General features: G+C 35.3%; 3 protein-coding genes and 1 long non-coding RNA gene across 5 annotated transcripts; all 4 read left to right on the forward strand.

Annotated features, from left to right (window-relative positions):
• The first annotated feature begins 899 nt into the window (after positions 1-899).
• LOC108810084 (NAC domain-containing protein 41-like) lies at positions 900-2,118 on the forward strand. Its single transcript, XM_018582216.2, has 3 exons — positions 900-1,220; positions 1,331-1,575; positions 1,672-2,118. Exons 1-3 carry the CDS (start codon positions 1,040-1,042, stop codon positions 2,011-2,013), a joined length of 768 nt encoding a protein of 255 aa, XP_018437718.1. The 5' UTR covers positions 900-1,039; the 3' UTR covers positions 2,014-2,118.
• A 933-nt stretch (positions 2,119-3,051) lies between these two features.
• On the forward strand, positions 3,052-6,980 carry LOC108813725 (uncharacterized protein At2g33490). 2 transcript variants are annotated; one of them, XM_018586364.2, is made up of 11 exons: positions 3,053-3,305; positions 3,555-3,627; positions 3,770-3,844; positions 3,978-4,039; positions 4,147-4,215; positions 4,393-4,421; positions 4,668-4,875; positions 4,957-5,199; positions 5,467-5,520; positions 5,687-6,619; positions 6,702-6,980. In XM_018586364.2, exons 1-11 carry the CDS (start codon positions 3,195-3,197, stop codon positions 6,708-6,710), a joined length of 1,866 nt encoding a protein of 621 aa, XP_018441866.1. In that variant the 5' UTR covers positions 3,053-3,194; the 3' UTR covers positions 6,711-6,980. The 2 variants fall into 2 exon arrangements, with proteins under 2 accessions (XP_018441864.1, XP_018441866.1); XM_018586362.2 differs by lacking the exon at positions 6,702-6,980 and having other exon boundaries at positions 3,052-3,305; positions 5,684-6,637.
• Positions 6,981-11,256: 4,276 nt separating this feature from the next.
• On the forward strand, positions 11,257-12,662 carry LOC108806380 (protein CURLY FLAG LEAF 1). The gene is made up of 2 exons (XM_018578476.2): positions 11,257-11,545; positions 12,108-12,662. Exons 1-2 carry the CDS (start codon positions 11,321-11,323, stop codon positions 12,450-12,452), a joined length of 570 nt encoding a protein of 189 aa, XP_018433978.1. The 5' UTR covers positions 11,257-11,320; the 3' UTR covers positions 12,453-12,662.
• A 1,743-nt stretch (positions 12,663-14,405) lies between these two features.
• On the forward strand, positions 14,406-15,141 carry LOC108807004 (uncharacterized). Its single transcript, XR_001942642.2, has 2 exons — positions 14,406-14,516; positions 14,599-15,141. It is a non-coding gene; the product is annotated as an uncharacterized LOC108807004 (long non-coding RNA).
• Positions 15,142-15,291: the final 150 nt, after the last annotated feature.

A 15,291-nucleotide genomic window follows, 5' to 3' on the forward strand; every position in this document is an offset into this window, starting at 1 on the left:
TTATATCTCGTAAAAGACTTTATGCGAAAACCCAAGCAATTAATTATTTTTCTGAGCGGCATATGCATATCATTTGCATTCCCCAATTAAACCATACATGTATGAATTGTGGCATAAGAAACCCGCGTTCCCGCCACCTCAATCTCAGGCCTCAGATATAACAACCATAGAAAAATAATCAATCAATTAAAATAATTAAATAACTATAATACAACGATATGCCATATAGAACGTTATTCCATCGAAATGGAAATACTTGGAGCACATCAATTCAATTTCATTTCGTTTAAATTTTATTATTGTTGCACGAAGCCAGCCATTTTGGAATTTCTTTTCTTCGGTTTTACGTAAGAGTACTGATTGAGTAACGTGTTGGTTTATAAAACCGATATTAGTGGTTGACAAAAAGCCCATATTAATGAAATATACCTTTTTGTAATTAAGAAAAACAGGAGTTATGCAATTTATTATCTGGATTGGGAAAAGATAACTGGACCATCCATCAGAGTTGAGGAATCTGCTGGGCATTGGTTACTTTCATGGACCCATGAAATGAAATCACATCGCTGTCATCGAATGCTATCGAAATTTAGTTGGCATACGCATCTCTATTCACCAGTTCTCCTAACACAAATATACAAAACTATTAATATGCTCCCTAATGTACTTGTTGGTATGGTATATATTCGTGTGATGTTTGGAAAGTAAGTAAACCGGCAAAAGATAACTAACGGTCGAAAATGCCAAGACAGCGGTTGATATATAAATACTATTAGTCCGCGGTCTGACCAGAACGATCCATTGACCTGGAGACTTGGAAGATGCTCTAGTTCGCTTTCTTGGTCAATTTAAAATAGTAGTGCTACTTAATTCACTTCATTACGACATGGGTAAGAATATAAAATTAGGAGCACATACTCAACCACATCAATTGCTATAAAATAAAACTCAACGTTACCTTCTCCATTTCAGTAACCTTTCAGCTTCTTCTTTCTTGTCTAACTTTCTACGGTTTGAACCTAAAAAAATCCTTAAAACGATGGAAAAACGGAGTTCCATTAAGAACAGAAAAATGAGATTACCACCAGGGTTCAGATTTCACCCAACAGATGAAGAGCTAGTGGTTCAGTATTTAAGTCGAAAAGTGTCCGGTTTACCCTTACCAGCTTATGTTATACCGGAAATTGATATCTGTAAAACCGAACCATGGGATTTGCCAGGTAATGAATTATGAAATACAAATCCTATCCCTTTTTTGTGTGTTTCACTTTCATCCTATCCAAATATTTTTGATGGTTTAAAAATTTGCATGCATGAATGGATGATCCAGGTGGTTGTGATTCAGAGAGGTATTTTTTTAGCACGAGGGAAGCTAAATACCCAAACGGAAACCGGTCGAACCGATCAACCGGTTCGGGTTATTGGAAAGCGACTGGAATAGATGGGCAAATCGGGAAGAATGTTCTTGGGATGAAGAAAACTCTGGTTTTCTATAAAGGGAAACCTCCAAACGGGACGAGAACCAATTGGGTTCTTCATGAGTATCGTCTTGTTGATTCTCAACATCGATCATATGTACGTGAAGTTTTCACATATTCGATCAAATGATTCGATCCGATTGAAACTGTGCTAAAAACTGACTCTTTCTTGTTTGTTTGTTTGGATTAAAAGGGAGAGAACACAAACTGGGTTCTATGCAGAGTGTTCTTGAAGAAGAGGAGCAATAATAATAGTAAGAAGAAAGAAAACGAGAGAGAGGAGCAGAAGAAGGAAGAGAGAGAACGTGACGACAACAAGAGTACTTGTCCGATATTTTATGACTTTTTGGGAAATGACGTGAAGAACAGAAGATGCTGCGATTTGAACTTGACTCGTACGTTTTGTTGTTGTTCTTCTTCGGCGTCTTCGTCGGTTTGCTCAAGTGCTTTAACTCGGACATCTTTTAATATTGTCTCTCATGATCATCATGAAGAAATTAGTTGTCGGGAAAATAAGTTTCGTTTGTTTCTGTAATTGATAAATCTTTTGGGAACAAGTTTCTTTTTTAACTTTATAAGTATGTATGATTATCAAGTGATTATAATCAATGTTGGTAGCTAGGCTTTCTTGGTTTTGGTATTTTTAATAGCCACTCTTTTATAAACTGAACCCTTTTAACTTGTCAAACATTTCTATAATCATATTTAATTTAAATTTTCGTAGATCAGCTGGAATTTTATATTATTATGAAATACACCATTTTCTGATGTACATGTATAACCATTATCTGGTTAACTAGACAAGCAGTGAAGATTATGTTTAAAATAAATTGTAGAAACTAATTTTTTCTAGTGTTTAAAAAAAAACTAATTTTCTGTCATGTCATCTCTTGTTAGTCCCACATAATTTCTATTTATATTTGACCTTTGGTTTAGAATATTTAAAAAGTACTCCATCAGTTTATGTTAACCACTAGCCCAAAAAGGACTGGACTCTCTCAAGACATTAATCTCTTTTTTTTTTTTTTTTGTCAAACTACATTAATCTCTTTATGTTAACCATTTAGAAAGAAATAAAAAATCTAAGCGTGCAAGTAAACAATAAATCCAGGTTCAAAAATAGTAACAACTCAGCACAAACATTCATTAACTAAGCTAAGATTACCCATGTAATTTTGATTCAAGAAGTTATACCTAGCATGCATCGCGAATACCCATTGAACAACATAAATCTAATGTAAAACCACAAGGTGGTCTAGTAGGCAGGGTTCGAATGCACCTCATCCATACTTTGGGTCTCATTTTCACAAACTATATCACATTGGTAATTTGAAAAATCTCGGTGTAATGAATTTTGATAGTTTCTCTCATGAAAATTGTAAAGGTGTAATTAGCGTGTAGTTGATGACATCACTAACCACACTGGCTGACGTAAGTACGAGGGAGAATAATTAAAAAAGAAAAAAAGAATGACGAAAGAGAATCAAAAAGAGACGACGAAGTCAAGGCTCGAATTTTCCTTTTCCTCTAAACAATCGCTCGCTTCTTCTTTTTATATATTTTTCTATTTTTTTATTTTTCCTCCAAACAGTTTTTATTTTCTTCAAATGGCATAGAGAAGCTGGAGAGAAAGGAGAGGAAGGGAGGAGGGATCATCTACTACTTGGCCGTTCCTTTCGATATCGTTGATTCACCGGGGGGGAGAAGAGAAGAGCGATGAAAACCTCTCTCAGACGGTTGCGAGGGGTGCTTCACAGGCATGAATCTAAGGATCGGAGAGATCTCCGAGCTCTTGTTCAGCATGACGAGCTCGCCCAGGCTTCCCAGGTCCCCCCTCCAATCTCTTTTCGAATCTCCTTGTTCAATCATTGCTTAGTGGGGAACAGTTGAGGAAATGGTGATGGATTCTGAGATGTGTTAATGAATTAACGAACGAAAGCTTAGTTGGAGAATTAGGGAACACTAATAATAAGTGGTTAGGGTTAATCCAATTGGTTTTGACAAGATGTCCGTTGCTTAGGGTTTGATGGAGCTTTTAGGTATGATAGATAGTCTCAAGAATGTGATTGTATGCAGGAGGTGCAAGACATGAGGGATTGCTACGATAGCTTGCTCTCTGCTGCCGCTGCTACTGCTAATAGCGCTTATGGTAAATCTTTATTGTTGTTAATCACAAACTTTCCTTATTCAGAATGGATGGGAGGGCCCGCTAATGAATATTTCCTTAATTAGATGGAGATTGAAAACATCTTCCCGTTAATACATTAGTCTTCTTACCGCTTTGCTTGCAGAATTTTCTGAATCTTTGCGAGAATTGGGTGCTTGTCTTCTTGAGAAAACTGCTCTTAATGACGATGAAGAAAGTGGTATGTTTTCACAAGAACACATTCCTTATATATATACCTTTCTCCTTGGTGTTTAACGATTGGGATGCGAAGGGAACCCAAATTTTGTGCATCTGAAAGAAACATTCTGCTTCTCTTATTTCCTCTTATGCAGGTAGAGTGTTGCTCATGCTGGGAAAATTGCAGTTTGAACTCCAAAAACTTGTTGATAAATATGTGAGAGCTTTTTTGAGATTTTAGTTCAAACTGTTTCAATACTTTTCAAATGTGTTTCCCTCTGAACCACCAAAACATCAGTTAACTATTTGTATTGTTGGATTCAGCGGTCTCATATATTCCAAACGATCACAATCCCCTCAGAGTCACTTCTTAATGAACTCCGCATAGTTGAGGTTTGTTCACTTGGAATCTATATCTATTTTTCTCTTTTACTTTTTTATTTGGTCATAAAACTGAATTGCCCATGCTTGCTGAACGTTCATGTTGACTGAGCAAGATTTAGAGCGTTGTTTAATATTCTTGCTCATTCAGCCCTTTCAAGTTAGTAATGTGTTTTGATGGTGATGCAGGAAATGATGCGGCTTTGTGATGAGAAAAGGTTCTTTTTTCCTTGCCGTCTTTTTCATTTCTAAATACCTATTACTATGATTGAAAAGAAGAAGTTCAATTTGTCCAGTTTATTGAGATACTTTAAGTTTTGTAAGGGAATGATTCAGAAATCTGATTGGTTTCATGATGGGAATACCATTCCTTAGCTATTAAACTATATCCTCTTATCTAAACTTCCTCATGTTATAAAGTAATTAATCTATTCATAATTTTTTTTTCTTTTTATTACTTTCAGGAATGTTTATGAAGAGATGCTTACAAGACAAAGAGAGAAAGGGAGGTCGAAGGGTGGGAAGGGAGAAACGTTTTCGACTCAGCAACTACAAGAAGCTCATGCTGAATACGAAAACGAGACAACTTTGTTCGTTTTCCGCTTAAAATCCTTAAAACAAGGGCAAACACGTAGTCTTTTGACTCAGGCAGCACGGCACCACGCAGCACAGGTTTTCATCTTGAGCTGTCCTTCTCTTTTCGCTCGCTGGAGCACCGTGTTGATATCTCTCTTCTTTTTTGGGTTTCTGCAGTTATGCTTCTTCAAGAAGGCTCTTAATTCCCTTGAAGAAGTTGAGCCACATGTACAGATGGTAACTGAGTCGCAGCATATTGATTACCATTTCAGTGGATTAGAAGATGATGATGGGGATGATGAAGTAGAAAACAATGACGACGATGGTTCTGAGGTGCATACTGATGGAGAGTTGAGTTTTGAAAATAGAGAGAATGACAAGGACACCCAAACGGATTCTTCACCCGTTCCCTCCTCAGAGGTGATTGTTTCGTTTGTTTACGTTTCTAATGATCACTAGTAGAATAGTTATACTCCATGTGCCAATGTTTCTCCTCAAGGTAACCTAATATAACAAATAAATTATAAATGAGGTTAGTAAACAGGAAATGGTTTATACTACATGACTACGATTTTGTTGTAGGGAGGACGAATGTTATTTATAGTAGAATTGGTTGAAAGTTGAAAGTGGTGCTACATTATTTCTTAAACCTGCTTCCTGAAAAAAATGTTTGCCTAATGCATGCAGTTAGGTCAGTCAGACATCACATTTCCACTAGTTGCAGGACCAAATATTGCTCAGGTAACTTATGATCCTATCTTTTCCAATTTCAAATGACAGAAAAATTCTCAGAATGTTCATTGTTCTAGGAATTTAATTTCATTCACCTACAAGGAGAACCATTCAAATTATTTGAAGTTGCATGAATATGTCACCAATCTCTATCTATTTTGGCCTTTTTCAGCAGAAACATGAGGAAGAAAACTACAGGAAGACTTATTCTTTTAGGAGAGATGTTAGGATAGAGAGCCAATCAGCACCCCTTTTCTTTGAGAAGCGCGCAACTCTTCCTTCAGATAAACTGTTACGGATGCGATCATCTCTGACTCGGAAGTTTAGCACTTATGCATTGCCGATACCTGCGGAAACAGCAAGAAGTCCCTCATCTATTACTAGTCTTCCTAATAACAACAATGTGGCTTCATCTAACCACCCTGCAAAGGCAATTACAAAACAGGTATGGCATTCATCCCCATTGGATGCTCGTGGACCTGCAAAGTTCTCTTCTAGGCCAATGCCGGCCTTGAAGGAACAAGTCCTGAGAGAGAGCAACAAGAATGTATCTTCTCGGTTGCCTCCGCCTTTATCAGATGGACTATTGTACTCTCGTATAGGGACACTCAAGAGACGATCATTCTCTGGTCCAATAACAAGTAGACCCTTACCTAACAAGCCTCTGTCTTCAGCGCCTCGTTTATACTCGGGTCCAATCCCAAGGAATCCAGTTTCCAAGTTACCAAAAGTGTCATCATTATCTCCAACTGCTTCGCCTACTTTTGTCTCAACACCGAAAATAAGCGAGCTCCATGAGCTTCCTAGACCACCACCACAAAGCAGCTATGCTAAGTCCTCTAGGGAATTTGGATACTCAGCACCTCTGGTTTCAAAGAGCCAAATATTGCTTAGTAAACCTCTAACTTCAAGTTCACCATCTCCTCTCCCAGCACCACCAACTGCAATCACTCGTAGCTTCTCTATACCTACTAGCAACCTTAGAGCAGCAGAGTTAGATATGTCTAAGACGACGCCCTCGCCTCCATTAACCCCAATGTCATTGACACATCCACCTCCTTCGGCTCTCCCTGAGCATGCGGACCACCTAACGATGTCCAAACAAGAGGTAAACCATAAGTTCTGATACGTGTTCTAAACTGTAAAATCTGTGATTGTTCTGATATTTTATGGTAATGGGTGAATTGCAGAGGACATAAAAGGTGTGTTTATAGCTCGGCCTAAAAGCTTATAGGAGGAGGAAGACATTCCCTGTAGTTGCAGATATGTAAATATCCTCCTGTTTTGTTCTGAGGATGATTGGAGAAAAGAGAGGCATACAGTAATAAATAATTGCCTGAGTTTATATATAGTGGTCACAGTAGTGTCTGAGTTTCTTCTTTCTGAACTCAACTGTCTGTCATATAGGTATTTTACTCGGTTAAAAGTTTATATTCTAATAAATTTTTACGAAAGTTTTGGTTTGATTACTGATGTGACTTGTAAAAACTAGAAGTGGGAAAGGTCGTCGTGGTCAATGTTGTTCTCTTGAGCAAATAAATGGAAAGAGTAAACGATGCGCCATGTTTTTCTTGTACACCATGCTCCATGTCTTTACCTTCCAATGCTCCATCTGAAGCATACATAACTCCAGTTTGGTGATTATCTGAAGCATACATAACTCCAGTTTGGCGATTCTAAGCTAAAATTTTGCGACAATGCGGTAGTTCTAACCAATACATAACTCTTCAGTTTGGTATAAATTCTAAGCTAAAATTCTCTTTTTAACCCACATTGCTCAAGTCACTCTTCTCAATCCTAACATCAACGATTGCTCCATACAATGAGATCAGCTTAGAGTTCACTGCTTAATGGAACACAAATTCGATAATAAACACACATATAGCTTATAAGTTGTCATAAGAACCTATTCACTGTCAGAATGAGGTCCAAAACATGTCTTATATCTAATATCTGCATGGCCACACATATTTAGTGTCGTGGAAGTGTTTCGAACCGGATCGCTTGACTCACTGGAATTCGCCTAGAACTAGACCACCCATGCGTGTTTACATATTGTTTGTTTCAATCTTAATATGGCACTCATCATTCTTTTGAAACTTATACTTTGATCTCTAAGACAAATATATGAATAGTTCATAAAGAAAATTAACAGCAACAAGTAAATAATATAACAACAATAAGAAACGAGATTATGTTTCAATTAGGTTCTTACTAATCTCCCAAACAGAAAAAGAAAGAAAAAAGAAAAAGAAAGAGAGAGCAGAATGGTGTATCTGGTTTCGATAAAGAAAGGAGAGGAGAGACCCAGAGACACAGAGAGAGGGTCACAGACACACTTTGATGTCACTTTCGATCTGAAACATCTCTATCTCTCCTCAGAGATTCCCCTCTCAGGCCCCATTGTCTCTCTTTCTGTAAATATTACAACTAAGAAACCCTCTTTGTACCAGCAATATGCTATTATATTATTTTGTAAAAGGAAAATCTTTTTTATCCAAGTAAAAAAACAACAACACTAGATTGGACTGGTTCGTCGCTTTCCCTTTGTAAATTTCCGACAGATTCCCTTGCACTTCTCTCTTTTCACTATTTTTGTTTGTTTATTTTGTTTTATTTTTCCTGATTGAAAAGATTTACAGAAACATCATTTTCCCTCAGACTAATACATATATTCGTCTATCACAATTCTTTCCCCCCCTAAAGTTTCTTCTCTTTTGTATTTTTGCAATAGTTGTTATCTTTTCATGTGCGAGTGTACGTATGGACATATTCATGTTAAGGGTTTTTATTTTTACCAGTTTGGTACACATGTTCATATATACATCATTTTTCATACATACATAAATACATCATACATGATACGTTAACCTAATATATTAATTAACCACACTCAAGAGCGGTCCTGAGATTGTGAGATTTATAAACAATTTAGTAAGAATTTCTTTTCTTTTTAATAGTTCTACAAATTTAAGGATCTATTTCTATGTAAATTATTTCTGAAAATTTAGAGGTTATAGGCTTACGCTTCACTTGCTATGGCGAGGACCTCCCTGACCACACTATATAACCTTGACCACACCACACTATACATAAATATAGCATGCTTGATGTTTATAACTAATATCTTAAAATGTCATATGGTTTTCAATAGGTTGTGCGAGAGACGTAGATAAATCGTCTTTCTTTTGTGACCTGTTTCATGCTTTTGTGTATTGTTACATAACCTATACAAATGATAGTCGGAACATAGTGATGGTCTTGGCTTTTAGTTTTTTATTTTCCTTCTGAGGTGACATTTTTGACTTAATTATTTTAAAGATTTGTGAGGTGAAACATCTATGATTTCCTTTTCCAGATTATCATTGGAGCCACAGTTTGAGAGCCCGGTATCCACTGAGAAAACCTTTTACTCTAATTGCCTTGCCTTAAATGTTGACATTTTGCCTTCACTTTCTTTATAGCTTGGTTAATTAACCTTTTATATAAAACACTCAAAAATACAAGAAAACATCCTTCAATTATTTTGTTCCACGTATAGCTGTAAACTGGGCGAGTCCACGTCCATTAGCCCGTATCCATTTGTCTAATTATTATTTGTGGACAAAGAGTGACATGTCCATTAAAACCATGTCCATTAAGAACCATATCTACTAAAACCCATATTTTTATGGGCTGCCATAGAGTCCATAATAGACCATATAAGAAAACTTTAGATTTTAATTTATAAGCCTATAATTTATAAGCCTATAATTATATATACAAGTTCATAAAATTAAAATTAATCCATAAATACAACAATTTTGGTTTTGGCAAGAAAACTTGATTTTGCGGTTTTAACGGAAAAATTCGATTTTACGATTTTGGCGGGAAAACCTGATTTTCTGGTTATGGCGGGAAATTCCGATTTTGCGGTTTTGGTAGGAAAACTCGATTTTGCAGTTTTGACGGGAAAATCGATTTTGCGGTTTTGGCCGGAAAACCCGATTTTATGGTTTTGGCGGGAAAACCTGATTTTACGGTTTTGGCGGGAAAACCCGATTTTACGGTTTTGGCGGAAAACCCGATTTTTCGGTTTTGGCGGGAAACCCCGATTTTATGGTTTTGGCGGGATAACCCGATTTTACGGTTTTGGCGGAAAAACCCAATTTTCTGGTTTTGGCGGGAAACCCCGATTTTCCGGTTTTGGCGGGAAAACCCGATTTCTCAGTTTGGCAAGAAAACTTGATTTTTACGGTTTTGGCGATTTTACGGTTTTAGCGGAAAACTCGATTTTCCGATTTTGGCGGGAAAACTAGATTTCCCAGTTTTGGCGGAAAAATCCGATTTCTCTGTTTTGGCGGGAAAACTCGATTTCTCGGTTTCGGCGGGAAAACCCGATTTTACGGTTTTAGCGGAAAACTCAATTTCTCGATTTTGGTAGGAAAACTCGTTTTTTCCGGTTTTGGCGGAAAAATCCGATTTCTCGGTTTTGGCGGGAAAATCCAATTTCTCAATTTTCGCGGAAAACCCCGGTTTTGGTAAAAAAACTCAATTTTTTTTTAAACTCTAGATTTTTTTTGTCTATTGGACAACCCATATCCATGAAACCCAAAACCATAAAGACCATTTTTTAAATGGTCATCCATTTTTTGTCCATTAATAACCCATGAAAAAAATGGATGTGTCCATATTAAGTCCATTTAAATATGGACATGGACGACCAATGGACGACCCGCCCATTTAACACCTATAGTTCCACGCATCATATTGCATTATGAAGTTTGGCTATTTAATATTCCCATTTCATGACCAAATTCGTTTCAATTTTTAGGTTAATACTTGTTGTCGCATAGTTGCACTGTCCCAGGAATGTCATCGTGTTTGTTACTGAGTTTTAATGTATGCACCAAACCTCAAACCTTTTCATAACGATTGCTCTACCTATGTAAAATGTTCCACTTCTTCAATATAACTAACCACAAAATTAATTAAAAAAGAAACCTCAAGCCTTTGTGACCTGTTAAATGTTAATTTGATGTCAATGTAAAAAAACGACAGCATGAGTTGCATCGGTGACAAAGGGTGTCACATCAGTTTGCAGAATTGGTGAAATTTTCGTAAAATGTTGCTGAAATTTTCCAGAAATCCAATTTGCTTTTGTAAAAGCGGGAGGCACACAGTGTATTCACATGTTTTCAAATCAATATTTCAAAAGTATCGTGGGCGAATAATTTAATTTTGCTAGCCAATGTATACTGTAAACTTTTTTGTTTTTCTGTTCAAACAATATACACTGTGAGTGTGAGCTGTATTTATGTAAATTTGTAAGTTTCCAAGGGTAAAAAGAAAATGAAATAACAGAATAAAGCATGTTCTGGGCATTATTTTCGAAACCTACGTTAATTATAATTTTAAAACAAATTTACAGAATTTTCCCTTCTTTCAAGTAAATAAAATTCTCAGGTTTGCCACTTTAACCCTTCCCAAGATTTAAACTTTTATTCTCTTCCAATACAACAACACGCGCAAGCTAAAATCCTCACGCACCTATCCGCGCGTGTCCCGTATGCTCCTGAATTTTTCAGCAAACACGGCAACACGGACGTGAGACAAAGTGCGAGCCTCTGTATTCACTTTGTGTCCTGACAGTTACTGGTCCACTTTCTCTTTTAACCGACGAATCTCCACGCGCTTTACCCTCAGCGCGCGTGAACCAACAACCAATCTCTCACTTTTTTTTGTTTTGTTTTGTTTTCTTCTTCGAAAATATTCTCATCACAATCTTCTCGTTGTTCCTCTTTCTTTACTCTTGAGGGAGAGAAGAAAGATGAAGGCACCGAACATGGAGATGATAACAAAATCTCTTGAGAAATCAATGCAGAATTTTTCTCTGAGTGACCGGAGAAGAAGAGTCGGAGACAGGTTCGGCAGATCGTCAACGACGACCGAAGAGAGCAGCAACGAACATGTTCCTCCGATCTCAGACAGAACACTGGAGCTTAACTCTCACATATCTCTTCCTTGTCATTGGGAACAGTGTCTTGATCTCAAGGTAAACCCCAAAAAAAGAAAAATCAAATGCGATTACTCCTCTTCATTTTTTTTTGTCTTTTTAAGCTTTCTAGGTTAAACTATAATCACAGCAGAAACTTCGAACTCGTGTCGTTTTCGTACTTTAAATTGCATTAAATGCATTTTTCTTAGTACACTGGGGACAAGAAGTCTTTTTATTTAATGCTCTTCTTGTTTCATTCTGATGCATTCATTGTAACCAAGATCGTATAAATATTGCTCAGTTCATAGATATTTATAGTTATAATACTTTTTCAGTGAATCTTTCATCTCGTAGATATGATTTTTCTAAACAAGCAAACAAATGTTTGTATACTTTCTTGTTTAATCAATGCTGTACTACCACAAATATACATGTATAAAGTACATAGTCATTTACTTATTTATAGATCTAGGACCAAAGCTTTTTTTTGTCTAAACACAACTTTAGGTGCATAAGAAGTAGTAGATATAGAGTACTAAAGAAAAAGGATATTAACTTTTATATCGAAAAGGAGTTGCATCTTTACTTTAAATCTAGTGGTGGGTTTCTTTTTGTTTAGACAGGAGAGATTTACTACATAAACTGGAAAAATGGAATGAGAGTGAAAGATGATCCAAGGAAAGTGATGATGAATGCAGATAATGACAGTGGAGAATCATGCGGAACATTTTGCTCAGAAGAAGATAGTTCATATTACGACAGTGAGGAGTCTTCTTCAGAGTCATCTCCATCATTAAGAGAGAATCAGAAAGAGGATGAAGAAGAAGAAGAAGAAGCTGTGCTTGTTGTTGCTGGATGCAAAGCTTGTTTCATGTACTTCATGGTTCCTAAGCTTGTCGAGGACTGTCCCAAATGTGCTGCGCAGCTTGTTCACTTTGATCGACCTCATTCTGCTTCTCCTTGAAACGTCTCTCTTTGTTTTCACTTCTTTTTATTTTCCTTGTTTTCCAGATGAGAACTTGCTTAGGTTTTCCTCTTGCGTTCTTTCTTTAATCTTATATTAATGTTGTAACTTAATGGTTAATTCTCTTGTGAGTGGGGCATTAACAACTGAGTTTCAATGGCTATATTTCAGACGGTGAAATGTTAAAATGTACTATCATTTAGATGAGAATTGTGTTGTGTTTGCCTTTATTGAAAAGATAGTAATAATGTTGAGGAATGTTTATGAACAAGTGTTGCATTAAAGTTGGTCAATGCAAAGCGCCCTGAGGATCGCGCCCACCTCTTAAATGATGAAGATGAGTGCTAATAATAATGATTGCTACATGTGACTCCACATTTCATGGTTTTTAGTAGCATCAAAATTTAGAGGTGATCGGGATATCCAAATTTTTTAAGTATTTGGATGTATGTGGTTTTCGGTTATCTGGATTTTGAATATCAGTCTAAATATTATATTATTACTTGCTAGTATTTGTATCCGGGTCTATAAAAATAATTAAGAAAATATTTTTTTTAAATACTACTTTTTTAAATAATTTAAAATAAAATATTTATAACATATTTACATATATATATATATATATATATATATATATTAAAATATGATATTCTAAAACTAATATGTATAAATATTAATATATCAAATCTATTTCTTAATTAATTAAATTTAATATATTTTAAAAATACGATCCAGATCCGAATATACATAAATATTCGGATTTAAGTTTAGTTTTGACAGATTTAAGATTAGCTACATCTGAAAGCATATTAAATCTTTATGCACCAGTAAAACATATGTTGGAGTACAATGCTTTTTAGAATTGAGAAAATATTTTTTGTAGGATAAATATGTATTCGTAAAGGAAAAATGAAATCGGATTTTGACGTTGTTATATCTAAAAAATTGTAAAGTTATCTAATCATTAATTCATTTATTCACATATTAATATATAAATCCTAAACATATATTTGCTTCTATATGTTTTGCTTTGAATTTTTTTTATTTTTTTGAGTATGATTTGCATTTATTCATAAAAATTAAAAAAAATTACTATCCGTATTCAGACATTCTATATATCATATTTTAGAGTAGATTTAGAGTATATATGAGATCGGATCTGGATAACGGATAATAAATTATTTTCCTATCAAAATCCTTTTAAAATTTAATTATTTTTTTTGGAAACAAAAGATTACAAATTATTAACGAGAACAAAAAGCTAACAGATAGAAAAAAGAGTGTTGGCAAAGAAAAAGACAAAAAGACTTGAGAAATTTTAAACTCAAGCTGACCAAGAAGGCACCGACTCAATTTGGGTTAAACCGGAATAAATTGCCAAATAGCTTGCCACATTGTTTGTAAGCTACCTAGAGCCAGTTTCGCCAGTTTCCAGAATATTAGTGGTTAAATATGTATATATGATTCTCCCCTCGAATGATTAAAAACAAATATTTAGTAATTGCTTTAAATCCCATGAATCTCAAGAAGTCAATACACCACAATTGCCAAGTACCTAAATTCGGTTTTGTTCTAGATCACTGCTAATCTGATTATTTTAGAGTTCAATATGTATTCACATCAATTGATTTTCTTATGAATTAAATTATACTGCTTGATCAGTCTGTATTTGGGTTTCGTCCAAAATGATTAACATGTTGGGATGTAATATACTATAGCCCATCCGCTAAAATTAGTAAGACACTCCAAATTCAGACAAGACAATATGATAATCAATCAACTTTGTAACATTAAGCGTGTTCTCCATTTACAAAACCAATCAAATCAGCCGATAGAATATATAATAATAACCAAAAAAAATTGAGAATAGACAGAAGAATGTCGTGTATGTTCTGAATATCTGTCAAACTATCAGTTTTCTGAATCACTATTCTTTGCGGTTTACAGTTTACATTGCCAAACGAGTTGTGAATATAAGCTTTATACAATGATCATCTTACCATGTTTCTCATAATCCAAATCAACCACAAGGCAACCCTCAAATTACATTTCCTTTTCTTCTTGGTAAATTCTTTTTTGTATGACAGTTAGCAGAATTGAATGATAAATAACATGCATGCGTTTATATTTTCTATGAATTTTGCAGGTCCGTCCCAACTATACCCACCACCACCTTATCCACTAACCAGGACGAAGTTTTAATACTACTATAGTGGCTACGGCAGCTGCATCCACTGCCGCTACATCCATTTAGAACCTGGTAACTTCAAATCTTGATTCCACAAAACTTTGGGCCTAGGTCCCTAATTGTTTTAGTCTAATTTCCATTTTTTTCCTTTTGAGTGTGTTGAATTGAAAGAAGTTTTGGTTTCTATTTAGAAATAACACTGAATAATTATGTCTCGTAATGTGAATCAGCTTAGTTTTATGAAGCCATTAAAGATGGAACTAATTTTTAAGTAATCACTAATACTTTCTTTGGGTTTTGCCGGTTTGGAATGATGCATTTTGACTTCGTTATGTTGTTGCTGGTTTGTGGAACGTTAGCGCGCTTTCCAAGTCGTTACTAATTCGTTTTATGAGAAATTTTTCTTTATGCTAATCTACTTTTGATCCTTTTTAAGTGTTAGTTGTATTGCGCAAATCATACTCTTGTTTTGTTCATGAAACATAGACTTCTTTCTGAGCTTTTACAAAAGTTTTAAATAGTTCTTATCGCATCTATGGTCCGACTAATTTAGATAATCAGTACGTTTCTTTTAGGGATCGACCGAAACCTAATATCACATTTAGTACAGACTCAAAACAAATACATACACATTTGCCACAGAAACAAATT

Source organism: Raphanus sativus, chromosome 6 (genome assembly GCF_000801105.2).
Source record: "Raphanus sativus cultivar WK10039 chromosome 6, ASM80110v3, whole genome shotgun sequence".
NCBI classification, from domain to species: domain Eukaryota; kingdom Viridiplantae; phylum Streptophyta; class Magnoliopsida; order Brassicales; family Brassicaceae; genus Raphanus; species Raphanus sativus.

Excerpts from the sequence above, each read along its gene's own strand:
- LOC108810084 (XM_018582216.2), top strand. The coding sequence starts at position 1,040 with ATGGAAAAACGGAGTTCCATTAAGAACAGAAAAATGAGATTACCACCA. Across the intron at positions 1,221-1,330 it reads CGAACCATGGGATTTGCCAG|GTGGTTGTGATTCAGAGAGG; the intron begins GTAATGAATTAT and ends TGGATGATCCAG. Across the intron at positions 1,576-1,671 it reads ATTCTCAACATCGATCATAT|GGAGAGAACACAAACTGGGT; the intron begins GTACGTGAAGTT and ends TTGGATTAAAAG.
- LOC108813725 (XM_018586362.2), top strand. The coding sequence starts at position 3,195 with ATGAAAACCTCTCTCAGACGGTTGCGAGGGGTGCTTCACAGGCATGAA. Across the intron at positions 3,306-3,554 it reads AGCTCGCCCAGGCTTCCCAG|GAGGTGCAAGACATGAGGGA; the intron begins GTCCCCCCTCCA and ends GATTGTATGCAG. Across the intron at positions 4,040-4,146 it reads AAAAACTTGTTGATAAATAT|CGGTCTCATATATTCCAAAC; the intron begins GTGAGAGCTTTT and ends TGTTGGATTCAG.
- LOC108806380 (XM_018578476.2), top strand. The coding sequence starts at position 11,321 with ATGAAGGCACCGAACATGGAGATGATAACAAAATCTCTTGAGAAATCA. Across the intron at positions 11,546-12,107 it reads AACAGTGTCTTGATCTCAAG|ACAGGAGAGATTTACTACAT; the intron begins GTAAACCCCAAA and ends CTTTTTGTTTAG.